Genomic DNA, 26880 nt, shown 5'->3' with positions numbered 1-26880 from the left:
TAGGCGAAAGACTCCGGCAAACCCCAGCAAGTTTCTCACTCCTACATCCGTGTGCGGGTCATTGAGGAAAGTATCCACAAGCCCACGGCCATCCCTCTGGAGATTTTCATCGTCACCATGGAGGACGACTTTCCTGGCGGAGTCATTGGGAAGATCCACGCCACAGACCAAGACATGTACGACGTGCTCACGTTTGCCCTGAAATCCGAGCAGAAAAGCTTGTTCAAAGTGAACAGTCATGATGGGAAAATCATCGCCCTGGGAGGCCTGGACAGTGGCAAGTATGTCCTGAACGTGTCGGTGAGCGACGGTCGCTTCCAGGTGCCCATCGACGTGGTCGTACACGTGGAGCAGCTGGTGCACGAGATGCTGCAGAACACCGTCACCATCCGCTTCGAGAACGTGTCCCCCGAGGACTTCGTGGGGCTGCACATGCACGGCTTCCGGCGCACCCTGCGGAACGCGGTCCTCACGCAGAAGCAGGACAGCCTGCACATCATCAGCATCCAGCCCGTGGCGGGCACCAGCCAGCTGGACATGCTGTTTGCGGTGGAGACGCACGGCAGCGAGTTCTACAAGCCGGCCTACCTCATCCAGAAGCTGTCCAATGCCAGGCGGCACCTGGAGAACGTCATGCGCATCTCGGCCATCCTGGAGAAGAACTGCTCAGGGCTGGACTGCCAGGAGCAGCACTGTGAGCAGGGCCTGTCGCTGGATTCCCACGCACTCATGACCTACAGCACAGCTCGCATCAGCTTCGTGTGTCCGCGCTTCTACAGGAACGTGCGCTGCACCTGTAACGGTGAGTGCGGTTTAGAGCCCCCTCCTTCCCACCTCACCTCCTGAGATCAGAGTAGCCTGGGTTACCATTCCTGGTAAGCACACATTTGTTCATTCACTCACTCAACAGAATATTTACTGACCACCTACTATGTGTCTAGCAACCATGAGAGATCTGGGGCTATGGGGTAACAAGACAAGTTCAGGCCCTACTTCCACAGAGCACACGGCTTACGAGCAGCCCAGACATACAAACAGGCCAGCTTGGGCATGTGCAATAGGTATTGTTAGGTAAAGTACAGTCCTTCTGGAGGATCCAATCCAGAGGGAAGGTTTTCTAAAGGGAGTATGTCTAGGCTGAGATAAAGGATAAGTAAGAATTAAGCATGTGAAAACAGGTAGGGGAAGGAGAGTGTTCCAGGTGGAGGGAGCCTTGTATGAGAAAGGCTTAAGGGCAAGAGAGGAACCCCAACACTGAGGGGATTGGAAGAGATTTCCTGTCGCTGGAAGGAGCGGGAACTGATGACAGATGAGACTTGTGAGCAAGCCCTGGGACCACACAGGGGTTAGCCAGGATGAAGATTTTAGAAATGACCCCAGGGCAGTGGCAACCATTGGCCGATTTGAAGTGAAGAAATGACAGGATCTGCTCTCCTTCACAAAGATCATGCTGGCTGCAGAGGGATGGATTAGACTGGGCCAGGACAGCGGCAGGGAAACAAGTTAGGAAGCTATTGCAGAGGGCACGTCAGCTTGATTTGCTTCAGTGAAAAACAGGGGCCAGATATCTGAGAGCACAGTCAAGGGATGGAGTGAGCTCTCAGAGCAGCAGAGATGGAATGTTTTGTGATCCTTGATGTAACTAGAGTCACTGAACCTTGACCTTTCCTGGTCAGAGGCCGTAACTGCACAGAGTCACATGCTCACAGCGGTCAGTGAGAAGCATTGCTCCCCCCTCTTTTCCTCTCTCTGACATGTAGAGCCATAAATTCACTGCCCTCTTCTAAGAAAATTGCACCCAGTCTTTCTAGCCAGTGTGAACTTGGCCCAAACGGACTGTAGCCAGAAGAAAGGCCATTTGTAAAACATCCCCTTAGGTAATTGGGGACTGGCAGGGCCCCTGGCCTCATCCCTTGTAGAAAGTTCTTGGTTGCAGTTTGGAAAATGAGCTCATCAGAGGAAGACCACAGAGTTCATAGGTCCCTTTAAGAGATATTTCGATAGCCCCCAAGCAGCCCAAGAGAGTTCTAGCCTCTTAGTCTGCACCCAGTGAATTCTGTTTCTGTTTTAAAGAGATGCAGTGATGTCTGCCCGGTTGAATATGTAAATTAGTTCCAAAACAACTCAAAGCATGCAGTGCCTTTCTGGCAGATGCCACCAACATGCAGGATTTATGAATGCCAGCTGCCCGGGCCTCACCTAGGTTTCCTCTGTAGGCAACCTGATTTATGCACCAGAGCTCTGTTAGGGCCTTGGTGCAGTGATTCCCAGCAGGGTTCAAAAGACATTCACCACAGGACAGGGCAGACCCTTCAGTAGAAACTAAACCAGTTAATTAATCCTTGTACTCTAAGAACTTGTTTCATTCAGCAAAAATCAGTGGAGGCAGCAATGTTCTAGGCACTGAAGATTCAGAGTAAAAAAGGTACATTCCCTGCGCTCAGGAGCTGGCTATTGTGAAGTCAACTTGCAAGTACCTATTTGCAATAAAAATGTTGTAGTAAATGCTAGAAAGCAGAAAGAACAGAGTCCTCGTTGTAGCCAAAGGAAAGCCTTCTGTGACATTTGTACAGGAGAGATCATCTAGGTGCTGGGCCTTGAGGGATGAGTATGAGTTCATCAAGAAGAGACAGGGTGAGGGCAGACTTGGCAGAACTTCTTTAAAGGAGGGATTTAGAGGGTTGACTTTGGTTGGGGGTTGGGGGGGGTTGCTCTGCATTTTTCATGAGACACTAATGTTTTAAATGCAGTTAGTGTCAAGGTGGTTTCCTTGTCCTGAACTCCTGTTCTCTAGTCCCCATAAACCTTTCTACTCCTAGTAAATGCAGAATGCTGGAATGTTTTGTGACTCGGCCCCCAGACATCCTGCGAGCAGGCCTTGGTTTGAAAAGCAAACATTTCCTCATTGGGAGCTCTCTGCAGACTCAGGTCCACCCTAGAGCCTCTTCTCACCTCCAAGTAACTCTTATAATTAAGCTATAAAATAAAATACTGGATTTTAATGGTAAAGGGGCCCCAAAAGGTCATCTTGTCTCAGCAGGAGATATGTGATAAATTCTGTTTTATAAATGCAATGGCTCTGTGCCTTGCCCAGGGCCATACAGCTGGTGAGAGTGGCATGCTGATTCAGTGAAGGTTCATCTGGGGCCCGTATTTTATTATCTGCATCTTAAGAACAAAGACTCTTCAATTTTTTATGTGAGTCATTACCCCAGTGCTGTGTACCCTATAGGAATACTCAAATAACCCTGCTATTCCTGGCAGACTAATCCCCAGATTCACAATATCATCGCAGGATGGCAGAGGGTCTCTCAGACTGCAGTATGCACAGGACTTACTAGAAATGCCCATTGCTGATCCCCACACTCAGATATAACAGGAGGTTCCAGGTGGAACCTAGGATCTATATGTGCAGCCTGGGTGATTCTAATGCTAGTGGTCAGAAAATCAAACTTTGGGAAATCTCACAGCAAGATAAAGCAGAAAAAATTTCCTCCAGGTTCAGGGGGCAAGCTTTTAGTTATTATAGTAATAGCTCTCTCACTTCTTGTAAAGCATCCTCTTAAATAAAAAATACAGTGAAGAACTATTAAGGAAAGCATTAGGCATTTTAGGCATCTTCTGATTTATTGGAAAGGAGAGGTAATTGAATTCCATAAATCACACACACACACACAAAACTAGTATTGGATTACCCTGGAAGATTGGCAGATTCATTCAATGGACTTCCCCACCACTTGGTGGAATAATTAGCATAATAAGGGCTATGTAGTAATATTTATAAAGATTTGTCCTCAATATTTATCCCTCTCCTAACTTCTTTTTCTCGTGCAAATTTTAGGGTCCAATTAACAAAATTAGCTTCTTGAACCAAAATGTCCGGTTGCATTGAAAAAATGAGAGCAAACTTGAATATTAGTGCCAAATAGATTCATTAAATTCCAGCCACCATCAAGCATCACATTTGAACAGAAGTTCAAGATACATAAAGTTCTGATGTCATGAGATTGTGCCTGGTAAACTTCAGAGATTGTGCCTTCACTGAGAAAACCTGACACCAACTTCAGTGACTAGGGCATGATAGATGCCCTGGAGCCCCACAGCAGAAGCAAGCGAGCACAGCGTCAGGGGCAGTCCATAAGGCTGGGCTGATTGTCTATTTGGGAAAATTTTCATTGATGTTTCAAAAGCCTGATATAGCAATAGATCAAAAAGGAGACATTTTTCCAGGAGAATGGGCATCCCATGAGATCATCAGAGTTTCAGGCCCGTGCGTTTATGACTGATGGTGGAAGTAGAAGCCTGATTTGTTAAGTCCCAGTTCAGATATGGAACACAGAATGGAAGCCAGAGCTCCAAATGAAATGAACAGTGTTTGGATGAAGCGCTGTGCCAGGCAGGTGAAACAGCAGCAGTCACACCTTCAATCATGGGCTGTGGCACTGTCGTAAATGTTTGCTCGGGAAGGTAGGAGGAGCGCTGGAGCACATCACTGAGGGGAATGCCACCTGAGCTAGGTCTGAAAGGGTGGCTAGAATTAGGCAGGTGATGGAGAGCAACAGTTCCTGGCCAGGGAACTTTAGAACAAGAGAATGGAAGTGAGAAACTGTGCAATTCAGTGCACAGATGAAGGCAGGAACTAACATAACAATTAACATTTATTGAGCCATGACCGGTTACTGTCCTGTTTTTTCAACATACATAATTGCATTTAACCCTCACAATAACCCTAACGGGTATATATTATTAACTTCAAAAGTTAAGGAAACTAAAACTCAGAAAAATCAATTGACTTGCTCAAGGTCACAGAGCTAGTAAATGACCTAGCAAGGATTCACACTTGGCAATCTTAATCACTGTTACCCTCTTACCTCTGCACAGATTTAGAAAGAACTTGAAAGTCACCTGATTCAAACTGCCACCTACTATTGACATCTTGTTTACTATACTCCTGGCACAGTAATCCAGCTAGCGTTTGAACACCATGCCAGGTGCTCACTACCTCACAAGATGGACCTGAGACAACCTTCTGCCTTCCAGTCCATCTCTTTGTAATGTCACCCAGCTCCATCCTTTAGAGCCACACAGAACCTGGTCTAGAGTCTAACTCCTACCAGCCCTTGAATCCACTTTTCCTAGACACACAGCAGAGGTTCCTTTGCTCCTTGGCTGTAAACAAATAGGAGCTATAAAGAGTTGTAGGTGGGGTGCAGAGGAGGCATAAAGGGGGTGTCCCCAGTCCTCCTTGGAGGAGGCCACTAAAGGCGTTGGAAGCAATGCAGCTGGTCCTATTGGGTCTTCACCAGGCAGGGAGGCACTTTAAGCAGAGCGAGCGGTGAAGAGAAAGATCCAAGGATTCCAGCACCCTTTCGTTTGCTCATTCACTCGGCATTCAGTTGCATATTATGCCAGGCCCTGGTCAGGGTGCTGGAGAGATGCAGTGGTGAGGAGGCTGACACGTTCCCCATCCTCATGGAACATGAACCAGCAGTGGACAGAGCAGAAGGAGCTCCGCTGGACTGGATGGTGGGGGTCAGGGTGGTCCTGGGAGGAGTACGATAGGACAGGTAAACGGAGCCTGTGATAGGCAGCCATGGTAATGTGCTTCTAATAAGCACAATAAAATAAAATGGTGAAGGCTTCTTTGAGGCAGCAAGACACTTAAAAATTAGCCTTGATGTTTTTTTAAGAAGCAGAAAAAAATCTGAGGTTGAGTTTAGACTTGGGCTGGAGATTGTTAATGCTAATTCTTGGAGGAGAGCAACAGTCCCAACCCCAGTGGTTTCAAATAATCTTTAGTATTGTGTCTGAATCTTAACCAGCTTCCTTCTGCCAACTAGAAAGTTTCCATTTTTCATTCATAACAGATATGTCTCTGCAGATCCCTCACCTACCACACACAAGTCCCAAAGTGCCAGGAGAAGTTTGCAGGTGCCGCCCCTGGTGGTGATACCAGCTTCCCAGCGTGTGAATAGATATTCCCTCATATATTCAGCTCACACACAACAGTCCCAGAGGAGTTGTCTTTAATGAAACTTCACTTAGGCCTTAACAAAATCATTCAGAAAATATGGCTGAGCCAAGAAAAGACCATCACAGATGATTCTGTGCTTCTGGGAGAAACACAGGAAACCATTTCAAAGCCAAGAGACTTTAGGAGAAGGTGTTTTAAAATGTCATGCAGGCCAGGAATTAAGAGGGAATATTACTGACTTCTGTGGCATTTGCCAAGACATGACATCTTGGCAAAGCACGTGAATTCAAGGTGTCTGTCGTTTAGTTTCTGGATTCTCAGTACATTGTTTACCGTTACTGGAGTCTCAGTATAAAGAAGCAGAAACATAAATCAAGAGGTTGAATCAGCTCAAAGTGGCAGTGACAATAATCACAGCTAGATACCGATGTGTTAGCTAAAGGCATTGACTTAATCCAGTGGGCTGAGGGAGTGCTGGGGAGATGAAGAGAGGAGAGTCATTAACTATGATAGCGAGAACCTTCTAAAACCTCAAGAGGATTACCTTTCTCCTCCCTGCAGTTCCCAAAGCTCTGAAGCTTCTGTTCAAGTGAATTGCATGTTGTTAACTCTGCAGAGAGTGACCTAAATTTCTGACTGAGCCAAACTTAAGAAGGTGGAAAACCTCTTTCGGAGAATGGCTCCATCGTGTGCATGTTTCTCCTCGTGGAGAGACTAGGAAAAGGGCACCTACAAGGTGGAGAAGGGGTTCCTACACGGCACGTGACCTGTGACGCTGATTCATAAAAAGTCCCAGGTATTATTATTCTGCGCCTCCCATGCACATATAGGATCTCATATTATCTATCAATTAACAAATCATGAATTAGACCCAAAAAGGACAGCAAGGAAAAGATTACACTTGGGTTCAGTTCTCTGCCATGTTGCTGAGTTCAGCTAGTGTCCCCAGTTTGAAGACCTTGTAGTAATTTGTTTCTACTGTAAGTTTTTTTGTTTTTGTTTTGTTTTGTTTTTGTTAATTCTCACCCAAGGATATTTTTTCCATTGACCCTTAGAGAGAGTGAAAGGGGGAAAGAGAGAGAGAGAGAGAGAGAGAGAGAGAGAAAGAGAAACATTGATGTGAGAGAGGCACATCAATTGGTCGCCTCCCATAGGTGCCCTGACTGGGCCCCGGGATCGAGCCTGCAACCCAGGTCTGTGCCCTTGACCAGGAATCGGGAATCTAACCTGAGGCCCTTTGATGTGCAGGCCGATGCTCTAACCACTGAGCAACACCCCAGGGAATAAGGGTTTTTTCTTTGCAAGTTATTGTCATATACATTAGCCCATTTAATTCTTACAACTCTATGAAGAATCATTACCCTCATTTTTCAGAGAAAGAAATTGAGACCCAGAGACACCATAGGACTTGTTCAGAGCCATACAATAAAAAAATTGAATAACTAGTCAGGGCCAAGATCCAGGCCTGCTGCTTGTCAGTGCAGCACCACTTTCTATTACACTACCCCGCCTTCCGGAGGGGACCTGGAAATGGGGAACAGAGCTTTCTCTGCCTGCTTTATGTTCTGACAGTTGCTAAAAATGTCTGCTCCTTCTGTCCTGCCCTGATATACAACAACTGGTGTCAGTTGGTTTGATAAAGTGGGACCCTTCTCCCGTCGTGCTCATTCTGGCACCAAATTGATGGGTGCCTGGAGATGCAGAGCATGTAGATCTAGAGCTCCCACCCCCCAAGCTGTCACTAATCACAGCACAAGTTAATTAAACCTGGATTATTTAATGATAGGTAATAAGATAACTTCCTCCCAAAAGCCAACAGGAGCTGACAGTGTTGTCTCTTTACTGGTCCTTGAAAGCTGAGCAGGCACTTTCTTCCCCAAAGAGAGAGTCTATAAGGCTCTATTCAGTGGTAGGCATAGATATTTTCCTGAAAAGGAGATGACATAAACATGATTTCTAAGAACAAGTTAACCCCTCAGCATCCATTCAAAGTCTACTGGATTTTATGTTGCTAGAGAATTTAAGCCTTTGGCTGGAAAAATGGTCATTATCCCCGGCATTCTGTTCCCAGGACCCAGACCTGGGTACATCTGAGGTTAAGGGACACAGGACATTGTTCAGAGTGAGCATCCCAAAGGAGCCTAATTTCTTATCATAGTCAATAGAGAGGAAAGAATTACAACACTGCATATGGGAAGTTTTTAGTTTTGTGAAGCCTAGGGTTTTTGTTTGTTTATTTAAAGAATAACTTATTGATTTTTAGAGAGAGAGGAAGGGAGAAGAGAGAAACATCAATGTGAGAGTGTAACATTGATCTGCTGCCTCCCGCATGCCCCTTACCCTGGGGACGGAGCCCGCAACTAGGCATGTGCACTGCCCGAGAATCAACCAGCAACCTTTCTGGGCATGGGATGATGCCCTACCAACTGAGCCACACTGGCCAGGGCGAAACCTGTTTTTCAGTAACTAGAAATCTTTCTCTACTCAGAATAGACTGTATTTTTTTTTTAATAATTTGAGATGGGGGGAGAAAGGGGGGGGATAGGGGGAGGGGGAGGGAGAGAGAGATTGATTTATTGTTCCACTTATTTATTCATTCATTGGTTGATTCTTGTATGTGCCATGACTGGGACCGAACCGGCAACCTTGGCATATCGGGATGATGCTCTAACCAGCTGATCCACCTGGCCAAGGCCTAGACTGCATTTTATGCACATGCTCACAAATGCCCCCAGCTAAGAAGGCCCTTACATTTACAGGGACCTCCAGACTCTAACCTGCCTTAATACTTCCTTGAACCACAAGGCAGTGGACTGTGAGCAGAGTGAACTGACAGCTGCTGCTGGAGACCAAATGTTTATGGCTCCTCCCATCTCAGTCAGGACTGGGGATGAGACCCCAGAGGACCTTTAAAACATCAGAAGACAAGTCCTTTGCCAAAAACTGTCCCCTTTATCTTAAAAAACCTATTTAAAAAAAAGAAAGAAAAATAACCAATCAGAGTTCATTGCTAGAACAAAAAGAAATACACATTATATATCTATTATTCTTTTCAGAATGCATGTGTTCTATTTGTATTAATATATATTTTATGTATCCTCCAGGTAGAATTTTCATAATGGGAACTGGTTTTAACACATCTATTAATTTACTGGATCTAATTATGTGAGTTCTATGGTTATGACATAAGGAAAAAGAGCTGTGAGTTAGAATTTCAGTTGTGGGTCTAAATGGCCTTATGCTTTAACCTCGTATAAGAAATAGGAGTGACAAAGTGAAAAGCCCTGTGCTGATCACCAAGGCAGGATTGACGGTCCAAGAAAAGGTGAAAACATGAATAAAAGGCAGAAGTCCTCAAATGCTATACAAGGTGTCCCCCCCAAATTATACACACTTTAACAGCTGATAGCTCAATTTTGAAAACGAAATGTATTTTAATAATCACTGCATTTAAAATTATTCAAAGTGTGTGTATACATTTCGGGGGGGTCACCCTATATTTATTCTGAAATATAGTGTTTAGTTTTTATTATATACACTTATAACTTTCTTTTTTTAAGTTCCCATAACTCCTATAGGAGAAAACAGCTTTACTATCACGGGTCTGAAATTAGTTAGCCCTCTTCTCCCCTTCAGAGCAGTGACTTTTCAACTGGATTTTTGATCATGCAAAGTTTCTTAGCAATGTAGCCATTGAGTTAGAGCAGAAAAGATTGCGAATGTAATAGATATAGCTGCATCTCAGAGAGGTAGAAATATATGGGAAGGATATCCTTAGGCTGGTTAAAATAGGACATGGAAAGAGGTGTGTCCATGAAATGGGACGCAACAGATTTCTTCAATACCTAAATGACATTTCTGTGTCTAATTGGAAGGAAATGTCCAGTTAATCAGAGTTACAACTATTTCATGCGATGCATTTTTTAATTGGTTTATGCACATTGCTGCCTCCATGTGGCAGAGGCTAGCACTGGGCTCTATTTGCATTTTTTGAGCATTTACTGACCAGTCAACATTTAGGAGCAACATAGAAGTGTGCAGACTGTCAGAAATGGAAAGAAAGGCTTGGAGACAGCAAAGAGTCAGCTGGTAGAGTTGTGAACTTACCATGAATAAACATAACCACACGAATGCAGTTAAGCGCTAACTATGGCTGGTTCCTTCCCACGAAACATAGTTCCTTGTTACCCAAAGGATCTCATCCTTCAAGCCCGAGTGTAAAATGCTCTCTTGCTATGCGACACTCTGACGTTCTCCCAGGAAACACACTCTTTCTTTCTCTGATACTTCCATTGCCCTCACACATCTCTATGAAAGCAGTTTCCTTACTGTGTTGTAATCATGTGTTTGTGTGTTGTTACCGGGGGGAGAGGAAGAGGCAGGATCACTTCCTTTCATCTTTTTTTTTTTAAATATATCTTTATTGATTTCAGAGAGAGGAAGGGAGAGGAAGAGAGAGAGAGAAACATCAATGATGAGAGAGGCATTGATCGGCTGCCTCCTGCACGCCCCCGACTGGGGATCGAGCCCACAACCCGGGCATGTGCCCTGACCGGGAATCGAACCACGATCTCCTGGATTCTAGGCCGACGCTCAACCGCTGAGCCACGCCCGGCAGGGCTCCTTTCATCTTTACATGTCTAGCTCTATCACCTCATTGGCCCTGAAAAAGTATTTGTTGAATGAATGCACCAAAGTTATGTAAAAACTGATTATCAAAAGCCTCTTGAAACAGATCATAAGGTGGCTGAACAGCTTTTTTCAAGTTTCATAAATACTGATAAATACGTGGCAGGAATAAAGATTTTTTTGGAACAAAAAGAGGAAGATGTATTTCACAGCACTTAAGTCTTTTTAGAACCATTTGTAGAGATCATTCTAAATTTTCAGTTTAAAAAAATCCCTTTATCTTCTAAGACTTTGTAAGCTGAACCGTTGCCAAGAGTATCATTTTGGGCTGAGCTCTAAACCAGTGGAAAATAGGATTTAGGAATTCTGAGTTTACTGATGCTACTTATATTGCTCATCTCAAGGATTACAGTTTTTTAGGTGTTTATATGTAGTTAGCATTAAATTTTTGTTTTGTCATATAATGGGACAATATGCTTAGCAATGAGGAAAGAGTTTGGATGGGAAGGAGTACTGAGGAATGAAGCTGCTGATGGAATGAAGATCCTGCTGAGGAATGAAGAAGCTGCTGAGGCCCAGCCTGCTCTCGGTTCACAGAGCACAGGCCCTCCTCTAGGCCACTGCTAACCTAGTTGTGGCTTATTTTTAATGTGTCTCCTCTGAATAGTACTTTTACCACTTAAACTCTCATCAGCTGGAAAGTGGCCTAATTACATTTGAAGTATCCAAGGCCTTTGAAAAGAGTGTTTCCTTCAGTGGACCCACATTTGTACATATATGGGTCCACTGAAGGAAGCACTCTTTTTTAAAAAAAAAAAAATGTCTTTATTTATTTCAGAGAGAGGAAGGGAGAGAGAGAGAGAGAGAGAGATAGAAACATCAATGATGAGAGTCATTGATCGGCCGCTCCCTCATGCCCCCTACTGGCGATCGAGCCCACAACCCCGGGCATGAGCCCTGACCCGGAGTCGGACCGAGACCTCCTAGATCATAGGTCAGTGCTCAAACACTAAGCCACGGTAGCTGGGCACCATCGCCACAATTCTGAAACTACTCACCTGGGTCCTGAATTCTGCCTTAATCAGTTAATCTGCTTTCCAGGATTTCCTCTGTGACAGATTAACCTTTCATCTCACTGTGCCCTGAACATAGAACAGGTAGCAGGGAAGCCTTCCTCTGCCAAGGAGAATTGTACTAGTTCTGATAGCCGGAAGGGCACATTTACAGCTAATCAATACAATAGCATGCAGCAGAAGGGATTAGAAAACAATGTGAGTTGTGCTTTCACAATTTAGAATTAGTCATACTTTTCTTTAGAAAAGTTTTTCCCCCTGCTCTGAGAACAACAGCTGACATCATCTGATGTCTACCCTAGTTTTGCAGGGCAGAAGAAGGGTATAGAAGAAATCTAAACTCAAGTGATGCATTTAAATGGCCACTGGTATGCAGAAATCCCACTCCAAGAAATACTTCGAGAGCTCGTATAGTGTGATTTTTTTTTTTCAGCTGTGATTGGTCCAGTCACTACCTTAGCATATTTTAGCCTCAGAGGAAGAGTCACATTTACTCTTTGCACCCAACCTACTTGAGTCTAGCAGTGACCTCTTGGCAGATACAGGGAACGTTTGGTGGGCATCCACCAGGTGAAGCCCCATCCAGGTGCCTCTCGCCTCCCAGCTCAGAGCCGATAGAGTCCAGCTCTTAAACCATTCCTGTGCTTCCTGGAGTATAGAGTGATTCCCTTTGTATTGATCATGCATGTTCCCCCTTTGTCACAGGAGGCCTGTGCCCAGGGTCCAACGATCCTTGCGTGGAGAAGCCGTGTCCAGGGGACATGCAGTGTGTCGGTTATGAAGCCAGCAGGAGACCGTTCCTCTGCCAGTGTCCACCAGGGAAGCTCGGAGAGTGCTCAGGTGCAGAGTGGGTTGGAATGACGAGGGTCTAAATTCATGCTCCTGAAGCACTTGGCCTTGAGTAAATTACACTGCCCTAGCCCTTGCAGAAGCCATTTCTGTCTGTGTGCAACGCTGTCCTTCAGAATGTACTATAGCTGGCATCCACCCTCAAATGTACTTGGCATTTATTGCAAATGCAGCCTGTGCGAAGGACACATGTAGTGACTGTGGATTCCTGATATAATGGGGAGACCACAACGTGTGTTTTCAGTCATGTCTCATGGACGGTAAGGGTGTGAAATTATGGAACATAGAAGGCTATTGGTTAGGCAGAGGAGTTGGGGTATCTGTGGCATGATCTTCAGTGTTCAGAGGGCTGCGCAAACTGATAGTCCCAAAACAGAGACCAACAAAAGGTAGAGCTGAGCCAGTCTAGTTGACCTGCCATGGGGTAAGCTGAGCCTAGGGTACCAAGTAAGCAGACTCTCCACTGGAGATGTCTAACTGCATGTTCCCCAAACTGCATGTGCTCACCTCTGTGTCTTAAAAAAAGAAAGAAAGAAATTAGCATTTATATTATTTTAATCCAAATGATCCTCTGTTTCTGATCTTCACTCAGGACATTTCATGCATGTATTCTGTACCTCCTTTTTCTTCTAAAAAGAGTGTTGTTCATTTTCGGTACCAGTAGAACCCTCTTTTTGGTAGCAGATATATTTAAAATACAGATATACTGATACCCATTTTGGAATCCAAGAACTATATTGAGTAATGATTTCATAGTAATTATAGTGGGAGTAGAAAATGACTATGACCAGCGTGTGCAAGGCATTTTGCTAAGCATTGGATTCTAGAAATTCAGCCTTTGCAGAGAGAAGCACTATTCTTGAAAATGGAAGCCAAAGCTCTTTCATAGTTGACTCCAAGAACGGAGCTGCCCATTAAGTGAAGGGATGGCTGGTGTATTTGCTTTTGAAGTCATCTAAGGCTTAGACGTGAAAGATATTTATGCTCCCCCACCCCAGCACACACGCCGTGCGCATAGCAGGTGGGTATGTAGGGTAACAGTAAAGCCAGGCCGCCTGACTTCAGATGTCACTTCTGCCCACCTCCCTTCTCTTTTCTATATAGAAAACTTTTGATTGTCCATAATCATCGTCTATTTGGTATATTTCCACACTGGCTACCTTTCACCCCAGCAAGACTGCTTTTCAACCGTTACTTTGCTTGTTAAAACATAAAGTTGGAGGCAATAAAAAAAAAGAGGGTGAACTCAGAATTGGGTGATGTGAGTAGGGCTAAAAATTCTGGGAAGGGGAGCTTTGCAATTAATGGTCAGAAGGTAGAATTGTGACTGCACATGACATGAACTTCCTTTGTATCAGTTACCTTTTTTTTAACACTAGCACAGATGTCATGATTTGGCTATTTGGCATTATGATGCGTGGGGAATATGGATATTCCTTGAAAATGGCTGTGTCTTTCCTTTGTTCCATGGAATTGAAAGTTCTTAAGTGCCTAAGTGATGGGGGTTGGCATGAAGGGGTATCCTTTCATACACCCACTTTTAGAAAGTGGGATTTGGGGATTTAGCAACACTCAGAAAATTCTGGCTATAGAATTTACCAAGTTGCCTTTGTCATTAGACAACTAAGATGTTTTGGCCTCTGGCTAGTTAATACTTTCTTTCACTTTGAAATTAGAGTGTGACCTGAAATGGAGAACCAGTTTTTAATCAAAAATGGTTTCTCCTCAATGCCTTCATTAACTTGCCATGGTCTTTAATCACCTTCCTTGGTAGTTGTTGGGTGATTTCGGGTATCCCTGCTCATTTCTGGAAGTTAAAAGCATATGTGTCTTCTCATTACGGTCTTTTCAGGGCACACTTCCCTCAGCTTTGCTGGAAACAGTTACATCAAATACCGGCTTTCTGAAAACAGCAAAGAAGAGGACTTTAAGCTGGGTCTGCGTCTGCGAACACTGCAGAGCAACGGGATTATCATGTACACCAGAGCAAATCCCTGCATAATTCTGAAGGTAATTAAAGCGCGTTATCTTTTCCTGCAGTCAGTTCTCATGTTAAGTCTTTTGGCTCTTGGGTGGGGGCTGCTGAAATCGTTTTGTCTTTTAAATTCAGAAGACCAGAAGCAGACTTTAGGGCAAAGAGAGCAGCAGCAAAACTGGGAAGTGTGCCAACACTCTGTTTCCTTTTGTACAGTCAGCTTCAAAACTGGCTCTTGGCAGATTGGGGCATCTCTCTCTAGAGTGGGTTCAAGGGCCAGCCTCCTTGGAGCTGTAATCACTCAACAGTTCATTAGAATGCATCGCCTAATCAATTCCCCGGCAGGGGTAGTCCTTTAAAAAGATTGGCTGTATACTCTTCTACCCCATTGACCTCTGAAAGTGACTTCTGTCCTTACTCAGGGAGAAGTTGGAGATCTGGGGCATAGAAGGTTCCATATGTCCCATCATGACACAAGTCGCCCAATTTTTAAAACAATTTCCAGCCTCAGAAACCCTCTGAAGGCAGCCAGATTTCCCTTAGAGCAAGTCTGGCCTTTGTATTCAGCTCAGAGTTTCTGGTGACTTTATGAAAACAACAACAATAATACTAAAAGCTTTACATACATCATTTGATTTTTATTATAAAATTAATATAACAGATTTGTTATATACGATCATTCACATTCGATGGAGAAAATGGAAGTTCAGAGAGGTTAAGTTATTTACCTAAGGTTGTGCAGCTAATTAATGGTAGACCTGGACCAGCACTCCAGTCTCTCTCGCTCCAGTCTCTTAATCTCCATGCTCTCCCCAGCTCACAGTGTTGCCACTACAACTCATTTTATCAAAAATCATATTCTGGCCCTGGCCGTGTAGCTCAGTTGGTTAGAGCATTGTCCCCATATGCCAAGGTTGCAGGTTCTATCCCCGGTCAGGGCACATACAAGAAGCAACCAATGAATATATAAATAAGTGGAACAACAAACTGATTTTTCTCTCTGTCTCTCAAATCAACCGATAATTTATTTTTTTTAATCACATTATGGGTGTTTGTAGAACAGATTAAATCCCCAAGATTGGGAGGGGAAGGAATGAGAAGGAGGGAGACACGCTTAATCTAATGCCATTCTCACCAGGCTGCTATACCTGGTGTGAAGGTGTCCTGAGATATACAGAGTCTGTCAGGCAGACTCCAGGCTTCTGTCATAGGTTTAACTGGAATCATGGTGGACCTTTCTAGCTTCTGTCCTTTGATTGTTTGATAGGTCACATCCAAGTGAATTGAGTGGCCCAAATTTTAATCCTAGAGGGGGAAAATTAAATGTCTGTGGCTTCCCCTGTCACCCAGAGTTTTACTTACTCACTTTTGGTTCTTGGTGGCCAAGAGTGGGCGATCAGGGAGTTGGGGTTTAAAAGTTGGCTACTTTCATGGAGAATCTCCCATTATCCTCACTCATTCTACTCAGAGAATGATTTCAGCTCTGGAAAGGAAAGCCATGTTTTTAAATTTTTTATTTCTTGATGAGAGACAGAGAGAGATCAATTTGTTCCACTTATGTATGCATTCATTGGTTGATTGTTGTATGTGCTCCGACCGGGGATCTAAAGCAAGGTTATTAAAAGACTCACCCTGGATGTGCAGTTTTAGAAAGCAGTGGATTTAATCAGATATTCATGGTTGGAGAAGAAAAATTCAAAGACCTGAGTCCTGTGTTATTCTCTGCTGGCCTGAAAGCACCCTGCCTTTGGTTGGCAGACCCCTTTCTAAACAGCCCTGAGTGGTGAGGGTTGGTGGAATGGCTTGGGAAACGTTCTGCCCTTTCAGAGGTACCAGCTCCCAGGGGTTCCGCCTGGGTGTCGCTGACCTTCCTCTTTCCTCCTTCAAAAGGGCTGGTGGTGGCCAAGCGTCCTGATGAGGCAAATACTTTCTATTAGCAAATCTCTTACATTGCATTTAACTTGAGAAGAAAAAAAAATCTTGGAACTGAATGGCTTGACCCTAAAATGGAGCTTGTCATTTGACGCTTCACTGGCAAATGTCTAGAATGTTCAGATCCCTGGGGATGGAAAAGAATAATTAAACCTTTTAGGCAGCTCTAGCTCCTGAGGTAGATTGTATTTCATGAAACAAGCGTGCTTCTGAAAGTTGTGTAAATTGAATCTCTGTCAATGGAATTCTAATAAAGCTGGGATGGTTGCTGTTTGAAGGAACTCTCCCATTAATCCGTTTGTGATGGGAATGATCACCCCCCCAATCTGCCTGTTCCCTAAATTTGCTTTTCATACATTGGGTTTGCCCAAAGCAGGACGCAGCTGTACTGAACTACTGCGGATACTCTCCTACAGTCGCCAGGAATATCCACTTAGGGGATTTGAATCTGTTTGCTTAACATTTTCAGCCTTGTGCAAGATTTAATTTCATTGGCTTTAGGTGCAATATGTGGCTTGTACTTTGGTTCAACGACTACACTGAAATGCTCTGTTTAAATTGCACTCTTGGCTGTTTATATTTTCCCAGTTAGAGCACATTCTCTAAAAAGTACTTAAGACAGTCAGTGGGGTGGAGGGCACCCCTTGAAGACAACTAAAGAATTTCATGGAGACCTGAAAAGTGAAAATGCTCATGGACAGGGAGCACTGCTATCTCTGGGCAGCAGTAAAGGCCCTCATTCATCCATTTACCATTGACCCTGTTTACATCCAAAAGAGATTCCAGGCTTACCATAAACACCCAAATGCATGCAATAAAATCAAAACACCATTAAGATAAAAACAAAAGATTAAGAGCCAACCAATGAAGTGGGGGAGGGCAGGATATTATCATTAAAAAATCTAGACCAAGGGTTGCTACTTCAGTTAAAAGCAAACCATAATTCTGAGTTTCCCGGCAGCCAAAGCAAGAATGAAAATGGTGGGACAGGTTCTGAAGCTTTCCTCAAACTTATAATAAAAACATGTCAGATCACCAGGAGAGATCTATCAGATACAAGTAACTTTTCCCCTATGCCAGTGTTTTAGGCCCAGTATTAGAGCAAAAGCACACGTCCTTGGTTATTAATCTAGAACTGTCACATATTTTATCTTTTGGAGAAGTTATAGAGGATGCATTGCTCTATTTTGATGATTCTCAGACATGTCTTAATGCCCAGGGCTGAAATGAAGATGATCAGGGAAAACTCATTTGGTTCTTAAAGCTCATTTGGCCACTTGAAGTGTTCAGATCTTTCTAAACATGGATCAGAAGAGTAACAAGGAAGCCCCCCACCAGATCCCAGAGTTCCAAGGGTCTGTATCAGAGTATTACCAAGAAATGAAATAACATGTTATAATAACATACCTAAAAGTTAATGTTTTCATATACATTTTTTATTCTCACTCTCCTGTGCATAACTATGGTGAGTACTATATTGCCTGTGAGGAAACGGAGGCTCAGAGAGGTTCAGTGACATGCCCAAAGTGATGGCTAGTTAGCTGTAGGTCTGGGCCTCTGATGGAGGCAAGCACGTTGGCAGCACTACAACCATTTATAACAAGAAGAGATTTGGAGGGCTGGGAGGATAATTTGTTTATTCATTCAAAATGTATTTGTGAGCACTTACTGTATGCTAGATAGCTATTAATGGCAGCCATGAAAATAGGTTTGTTAAAAGTCCCCTTTTCAAAGACTATGTAGTAACCCCCTTACAAGTTTTATGATAATGGTGTGTTTCCTAGAGCTACACACCAAGGACCTGAGGCAGGAAGACTCTGAGGCATAATTTAAACTGTTGTACTCAAAATCCTACTTTCCTATAAGAAGACTTCTTATAGACCTGACATGTTGTCTCCCATGCCACTGAAGATCTGAATGCACAGCACCGATTTGAAACCACTCCAAGGACCTAAATATTTTGTAACATTCGGGCTACACTCTCCGAATTATGCATTTCATTGAAGAAATTGCCTCCTTCTCCCAACCTGGCGCATCATTTCAGATCATTACGATAGACTTTTCTTACAGTTTCATGTATATCTCAATTTCTATTAAAATAGCTCACCCTCAGATTTAAGAAAGCTTTGTTCTCTTAAAGGAGAGATCCTTTAAAACTGGATAAACCCTATTTTGAAGACAGAGAAAAACTAAATATGATCAGAGTATAATTTTCCAGTATGAGAGCAAATGAAGTGTTCTTTTCTCTCCCTGGCATAATATACTCGAGAAATAGTAAAAGATTAACATTTTGCAAGGCAGACTTTTGGCATCAGACTCTAGTTTGTCGTCTCAACAAGGCTTATAATTCCAAACTCCTAGAGTTTTAAAGATATAAATGAGTTTTATTTTCAAAAAGCTGAGGATCATGTACACCTCCGGGTTCCTATTCATTCAGTAGTGTTGCTGCTGTTATTTTTTTCCAACAGAGAAAAAAAAAAGGCAAACTTAACAGTGCTTGGTGTTAGTATGGGATAATTTTATGTTTCTTAGTTACAGAGCTTCAATGTATGTGAGTACATCAGAGCCATATCAGTTTTCCTGGGTGAATTTGTAGCTTGGTTACTATCCCAAGAGGTAGGGGATAGGGCTGGAGAGGGGAATAGACTAAGTAATATATTAATTGAATACTTCCTTTTAGAAAAACCTTACATGAATTGTACCCTCACCATGAGATTTTCCTTGATAGACTAGGGACACTACTTTGTAGCCACAGAGCATAACAGCAGATGGACTGTGCAGAAGGTAATCCCCAAAGTCGCATTTGAGCATTTTATTGCTCACATCGAAATAAAAATATGGATATTTATCCTGGAGTTGTCACTGAGCAAGTATTCTGGTATGATTTACAATATCCATTCAGTCTATTTTGTTGAACCTAAAAAGTGACAAAGGCAAGAGCATAGATTACTCATGCAAGCTCTCTGAAAAGAAAATAAATGCTTCTCTCCAGTCTTTTACATCTATACATTTGCCTAACAGAGCGGAGTGTGTATGTACTAACTGTGTGTGAGTGGCTAACCATTCTGCAGTGGACATAGTCTTCTTGTAAAATAAGACACTGCAGCTATATCTGCTCTACAGATGCGGGGTCCCAGACCCAGAGTGGCCAACCAGGTGGCTCTCTCCAGGTGACTTGGGTGATACAGGACGAAGCCCCCATTCGAGTCCTCATTCCTAAATTCCCAGGGCTCTGCCTGGTCCACAAAGCCTCCTACCTTCTATATATAGTTTACACGTTTATGTGGCATTCGCTATGAACTTTATGCAGAAAGAGAGGGCACCGGGGACCCATGGAGCTGCAGAGCTGGAAATGAGAGTCCCCAAGAATGAATCTGTGGAGCATACTGGTGCATAGATAGAGACAGCGTCTATTTGTGATGCTGTGATCATCCCTAAGGGGTCAATCGTGACTCAAACATTTTGGAAAGACTGGTTCAGTCTATTTCTATGAATTCATGTGCTATTTATACCTCCTTAGCTCTTAGTGAGCTGGAAGGTCTGTCTCCCTTCCCCTTCCCCTCCCCCTTCCCCTCCCCACCCCTCCCCCTCCTTCCCTCCCCTCCCCCTCCCTCCCCTCCCCCTCCCCCTCCCTTCCCTCCCCTCCCCCTCCCCTTCCTTTCCCTCCCTCCCCTCCCCCTCATCTTCCCCTTCCCCTCCCCCTCCCCTCCCCCTCCCCTCCCCTCCCCCTCCCCTCCCCCTCCCTCCCCCTCCCCCCCCTCCCCCCCTCCGCTCCCCCTCCCCCTCCCCTCCCCCTCCCCCGTTTGTGAATGGACTGCCAGGTGCCTATTAAGCAGCGCTGCGGTGTCTCCCCGCACAGATCCTGGACGGGAAGCTGTGGTTCCAGCTGGACTGCGGCAGCGGCCCGGGCCTCCTGGGCATCTCGGGCCGCGCCGTGAACGACGGGAGCTGGCACTCGGTCTTCCTGGAGCTCAACCGCAACTTCACCAGCCTGTCCCTGGACGACAGCTACGTGGAGCGGCGCAGGGCGCCCCTCTACTTCCAGACGCTGAGCGCCGAGAGCACCATCTACCTCGGGGCCCTGGTGCCGGCCGAGAACGTCCGCGGCCTGGCGGACGCGCGCGCCCCGCAGGCGCCCGGCGGCTTCCAGGGCTGCCTGGACTCGGTGGTGCTGAACGGGCACGAGCTGCCCCTGCAGAACAAGCGCAGCAGCTTCGCCGAGGTGGTGGGCCTGACGGAGCTGCGGCTGGGCTGCGTGCTCTACCCCGACGCCTGCGCGCGCGGCCCCTGCCAGCACGGCGGCAGCTGCGCCGGCCTGCCCTCGGGGGGTGAGTGCTTGCCCGGGCGCCCCGGCAGGGGCGGGTGGAGGGCTGCGGTGACAGACCCTCGGGGGCCGCGCTCTCGCAGGCATGGCCCACCCAGGAGCTCTCCCTCCCAGGCGCCAGTTTCCATCCAAGAAGCTAGCGGAGCTTCTGACTCCCCTTGGGGGCCTGAGAGCTCGGCCGGGACAGTGTCCGGTGCAGTCAACACATTTGCAACATGCCGTAGGCAGGGCAGTTCCCGCCACCCGCGGGAACCCAAAGATGCTATCACAGCTGCCCCGTCTCTTGCCCACCCCACACTCGCCCAGGCCTCAGCAGCTCGCAGGAACAGGACCTCCTTTTAAGTTTTTGCCTCCTTGAGGCACCTGCATGTCCCTGCGGAATGATCGGTAGTCCGTTATGAAGACCACCTGACAACAGGTACACACGATCCTTTCACAGGTACATACATAACTTCACTAGAAGCTAAAGGGGCGGGGTTGTCGGGGAGCCCAATACCCCAGGAATAGAAATATAGTGGAGATGTTTTGGAGCATACTTTTAAAATGTGTGTATTAAAGATGAGCCCCTTGACAACTCTGTAAAGAAGTGGAAAGTGAGGAATAAGAAGAGGGCAGTTTACATGAAACCTCCAGATAAACAGTCATTGAGGGTTTCATGCTTTACCCCAATAATTGCCCCCCAAAGATACATCATAAAGATGAAAGAACAAATAGGGTGCCCCCCCAAAAATGGGGGGGTTGGAAGACTTAGAGAGGGTTTCTGTGGCTTGAGGGAAATGCCAAGGTTATTGAAGTCCCAGGAGTCTGAAGAGAAAAGACTCCCTGAGGTTACCCAGATGCAGTGTGTGTTCAAGCAAACTAGGTCAGGCACTCTCCCGGCTAGAGCCTTGGCCACCTCCCTGCGGCTCAACCACTGGTTCTGCTGCAGCCCCTTTTCGGAGTCTCAGCGGCAGTGTGATTAGCAAATTTAAACCTTCCTCACAAATCACTTAGAGATTCTGCTGTGCACATTACCATCTAATGTTCGTGAAGCCCAACTCCAAATTTAGAGTCCATTTTATTATTAGAATGTTATAAACTGTCCGTGGAATGATGCACTGCCGAAACACAGACACCAAAGTTATTTAGACTTGCATATGTTACTGCCACAATGAGGGCCGAGGGCCCTGGGGGGAAATTTCTGCCATCTCGATTTAAGAAATCTATTTGCTGTTTTTACTATCTCAGCAGTATATGTAAATAAAGGGTTGTTATGGTGCCATAATTCCTGAATGATGGGCAGTAACTATACTTCAGTGGTTCTATAAACCAGCCCATTATGACAAGTCATGGCCAGTTTTTCACCAGGCAAAACAATTCTGCTGGTGTGAGCCATCTAGGATATATAAAAGGAGCATATAATTAAATTGGGTTGAAATAGAACACCACTCCATGTCAAATGCTGGGTACACAGCCACAAATTGTAACATACTTTTTAACGATGGCAAGACATTGTTTCTTCTGGCAAAGCTATGGGCTTCCACAATGGGTTATCTTTAAAAGTAATAATCATCACTGTGTTAAGGAAAAAGACTATGGAATCTTGCTCTTCAGGGTGCATTTAATTTTTTTAATCGCCATGAAACCCTTGAGCTAAGTATTCAGTGCAGGTATGTTAATGAAATTACTGTAACCCACATCAGAAACAGCAACTTTCCTCTATTTTTTAATCCCCCTTTAGTTTAACCAGATTCCAACACTGAGGACCCACCCACCTGTCATGGTCTAAAGAACTTGCTTCCCCCCCAGGGGCCCAACCTTGCCCTCAGTGGTCAAGGTCAACCTTGCTTACATGCTCTCTCATATTCCTCTTTGTCCCCCTGCTCCCCACTCCCACCAATGATTGGGACTGGGATGCCACAACAGGTGCTCTTTCCTCCAAAGGGAGAGAGCCTCTTACCTGTTCAAGTCTCTTCTTTGTACCTGCGGGCTTATTTCCCTAAAGAGAAGAAAGTATCTTTCCTCACCTCCATCTTCACAATTTACTTCTCTCAAGACTACTACCTCTGTTTATTTGAGGGCGTCCAGTGGTTCTTATCTCAGCCCCCAGGGCATGGTCCAGATGGGGCAATCTGGGGCTCTTATGCACAGCAGCACTGAGCCCAGGGCAAGCAAACTCCCTGACACTCACAAGGAAATCCAAGAAGATACCCTGTGGAATCAAAGGCACAAGATTCCTCTTCGGATGAGTGAGGAGGTACCTGGCTTTAGGGATAAGGCCTTGGCTTCTAAGGAAAGAGGAGAGAGAATCCATTTTCTTGCCCCCATTATCCGTTCATATTAGAGTGATTTTTGCCAGGTCCCTGCATCCTATCTGCAAATTCCCTCAATTGGTGCCAAATCGTAGGGGGTGGGGACAGGAAAAGAAAGAACCAACAATCTGGCTTTTAACTCATATCTGTGAAATGATGTAGCTAATTATAAGGTTATTTAAAATAAAAATTATCTTAGTTGTGATAGTTTAAAAAGAATAATAAGACCGATTCATTAATGAAAGAATATTCTTGCCTTGAAGAATTCCCTCTGGCTCCCCAGGGTGTCTGATCACAGGGAGTCTTGCTTCCCCAGATCAAAAGCTAGAATGCATGCAGTATTCAAAGAGGAAATTTAAGATAGAGAAAGTAGAGCGAAGTCATTAAGATGTGACTTCATGCACAGGAAAATGTTGACAGCAAAAGTTAATTATTTGAACATCTCACTGTTGTTGGAACCCTGTGCTATGTGTTACGTTCACATTGCAGGACACGTATTTAGCTTAATCCTTCTCTTGACCACTGGAGAATGCTGGAGTTGTATTGCTCATTGGCTCTCCTGGTGACAGGCCCACTCTCAAGCTGTGGCTGTCTTAGCACATTATTCTAGAACATTCAGAGTTTTTTCAGTGGGCAACCCAAAGCAAGAAGCATTTTCTTTCAGAGAGAGAGTTCTGCTCTAACCACCTCCAAACACAATCAGACTCTTGGCATGAAGGGCACAGAATCTACGCCTACTAGCTCGGAATGACATGGTCAGCGGGTTTGACCAGTGTTGTGACTCTGGCTGTCCCAGGAGCAAGCCGTGGGGACCCCAGGGGAGTCAGAGCCCAGAACCCTGACTTGTAATAAGAGTGTAAATATGACTTTGTAAAGCAACCACAGAGGGAAGGCTCTCTTTTGGTAAAGCCTTCAAATTATATGTATTTCATAAACACGAACTAGAAATAGCAACCACTGTGGAGAAGAAACGGTCTGGTCTCACTCTGATTCCTACATTTTCAGGCCCAGTGGGTAGGGAGCAGCCCAGTGAGAACCCACAGTCTGAATAAGTAGTCCTCAGTCCGTGCCTTCTCCTGCTCAGCTTAAGCCCATTACTGGAAAACCTAGCTGAGACTAAACTATAATTTGGGAGAACAAAATAGTCATTCAGACAGCTTTGCATGAGACTAGAAGTCTAAATCTTAAAATGAAAAGTTGGTAAATTTTTTAATGCTTAAGAGCTACTGTTTGTTAGACTCTTACTATGTGCTCAATGCTCTATGGTAGGTGCTTGCCTTGCAAATGCTCATGCACTGTGACACAGTTCTCACAACAATACTCTGGGATCAATGCTATTCTTCTCCCCCAAACCCCATTTTATAGATAAAGAAACAGGCCAGAGAAGTTAAGTAACTATCCCAGCATCACACAGCTAGTAAAGTGGATCCAAGTTTGTGGAACCACCCAGCCTCTGGTCTTAACACGTTATTCAAAGTGTGTTCCAGGGACCAGCAGCGTCGACATCATTGGGAATGTTAGAAATGCAGCATCTCAGATCCCACCCCAAACCTACAGAATCAAAATTTGAATTTTAACAAGATCCCCGAGTGATATATTGATTTCTCTCTCTGTCTCTTAACTGCCCTGAAACCTCGGAAAATTAGTTCTTCTTTGTTTATACATATTGCACACAGTGGTTCTCAAACTCTGAGGTGCATCTGCATTACCCAAGGACCTTATTAAAATGAGACTTTGTTATGGAAGAGTCTCTTGATTGTTAAAGGGAAAGGATTATCTGTTTACTCACCTCCATTATTTGATGTCCAGGTGAGAGGAACCTTCTGCTAGGTCACTGAATTGTATTTGCAAATTCCTGAATGTCCTACCAAGAACAATTTCCCAGTTAAAAGTCTGGGGAGAAAGAAAAAAAAAGACCCAAACATACAAGTCAGAATCTCAGAATCTGCATGGGTGGAATTCAGGCATCTCCAGTTTTAAGGAGGCTCCAAGGTACCGTGCACATCTGAGTTTGAGAACCACTGATATTTGGGCATCTCAGTACACTCTGTATTTGCAGGAATGTGAGTCAGTGAATTCCAGAAGAGTTAAGTAGTCACAGGACATTTAGGAATTGAGTGTCAGATGCTCATCCTGCATTTTTATAATCACGTTCATATTAAGATTGGACTTCGTTCCCCAGTCAGCAGTCTGGAGTCACCCTGAGCTTCCCTTCAAAGATAAAAGTAGTGGTGTCTACCTACTACTCCCTCTAAGCAAAATGCACAAAACAACAAGTTCTTAGATGTTACAAATAATTGGGCACAGAAGTGTTGTCAGCAGCAAAGCTACCTGTGCTACTTTGGGTGATGTCTTACTGAGTATTTTGTATCTCTAATTTGTAAGGGTCTAGATACATTCAGTCCATCAAACTTTAATTAAGTGCCTGATTCATGCTGAGCTCTGTTAAATTCTGGGATCCTGTTGTTGTTTCTGTGACCAATGGATTCAACTGTGTGGCCTCCTTCCCCTCAAATCTGGCTTAAGGGGACTGAACAGGGTTCCCCATATGTGTTCAGTCCACTGGCCACTGAGCACAGAGGGAAGAGTAGGGAAAAGCCAGACTCCCGGTGAATATACCATGGGCATAATTTGACTGAGCTTTGCAGCTTATAAAGGAAATTATTTTTTTCTGTGTGGCATTTAAGTAGAGTTAAACTTTTTTTTTCATACTTTTGAAAAACCTCATGGTAACAGCGTAAATAACATAATATCGATACTAATAGAGAAACTCAAAACCCTCAAGCAGTCAGGTTATATGCAGACACAAAAGAACAGCCAGAAGGTGAGATTTACTGTGTGCCTGGTGCTGTTAACACATTTAATGTTTCCAGATCCTCAAAGGCAATATTAGAGGCTTGACCCAATATACAAGATATGAAACGTGAGCCCGCTTTCCTAGGGGAAGTTACAGGCCAGCCTTCAAAGATTTTTATTTTACAAGGTCTTAAGGTATTGTGTGTTCCCTGCTTGGTAACAGAGAAACTTCAGAGTGACTACAAGTTGAAATGGTGACGTAACGACAGAGGCAGTGATCTGTAGCTGAGCTCTCCCCACTGCGGTTTAGCGTCCCCTAGTTTTCTCATACTAACTGAGATTCACACAGACTAGAAGTTTCATCATTTTCCAACTCTCAGCCTACAAGAAGAAAAAACTCCCATAGCTTTCAATTGTTTGGTCTACAAGCAACACAGAAATTAATTTCAGAATTCAATAAAGCATCTCATGTTTGGGTGCTGTATTGTGGCTGATAAATCCAAAAACCTTACTTTCCTCTTTGAAATGGGTATTAGAGGCTCAATTGTCAGATAAAAATAGGGGGTGCCTAGAGGTCAGACGGCTCGGCCATGATCATGCCCAGCTGCTGGGTAACTACCAGAATACTGTATACGTTTTCATCCAGGGCCTCACCTCCAAATCACAGCTGCCTCCCCAAACCATGTGAGTTCTCAGAGTTTCTAAATGAAATCTCTAATTCAGCGAGCGTGGTGGTTGGTGCCGGCTCCAGATCCCAAGCACTAGTTGCACATTTGTCATTATTTCCCGCTTTATGCGGCAGGCAGATGTTTCCTTATCAAGGCAGCCAAACCCATCAGAATGAGGTTCACCGAAGCTGGTGAGCAGGGCCGAGGGTGAGGCCATTACCTGAATGAATCGGGTCGGAAAACGACTAGTAAGTCAAAGAAGTAAGATAGGAATTATCTTGATTATTTGCCTACACAGCCCAAACTCACTCTATAATTGCTCCAACCACTTCTATTTTTGCGTTTAATAGGTTTTGCCATGTTCTTCTT

General features: G+C 44.6%; 1 protein-coding gene across 1 annotated transcript in view; it reads left to right on the top strand.

The window, feature by feature from the left end:
- The window catches only part of FAT3 (FAT atypical cadherin 3), a 607947-nt gene that overhangs the window by 562868 nt on the left and 18199 nt on the right, over positions 1–26880 (top strand). The window contains exons 19-22 of the mRNA XM_087821612.1: positions 4–802; positions 12382–12516; positions 14378–14535; positions 20292–20760. Of these exons, the coding sequence (XP_087677738.1) occupies positions 4–802; positions 12382–12516; positions 14378–14535; positions 20292–20760 (1561 nt within the window). The remainder of the gene's footprint in view (positions 1–3; positions 803–12381; positions 12517–14377; positions 14536–20291; positions 20761–26880) is intronic.

The sequence above is a fragment of the Miniopterus natalensis genome, chromosome 11, assembly GCF_054644295.1.
Source record: "Miniopterus natalensis isolate mMinNat1 chromosome 11, mMinNat1.hap1, whole genome shotgun sequence".
In the NCBI taxonomy this organism is placed as follows: Eukaryota; Metazoa; Chordata; class Mammalia; order Chiroptera; family Miniopteridae; genus Miniopterus; species Miniopterus natalensis.
The sequence above is the reverse complement of the archived record's forward strand: the minus strand, read 5'-3'. Positions and strand labels throughout refer to the sequence as shown.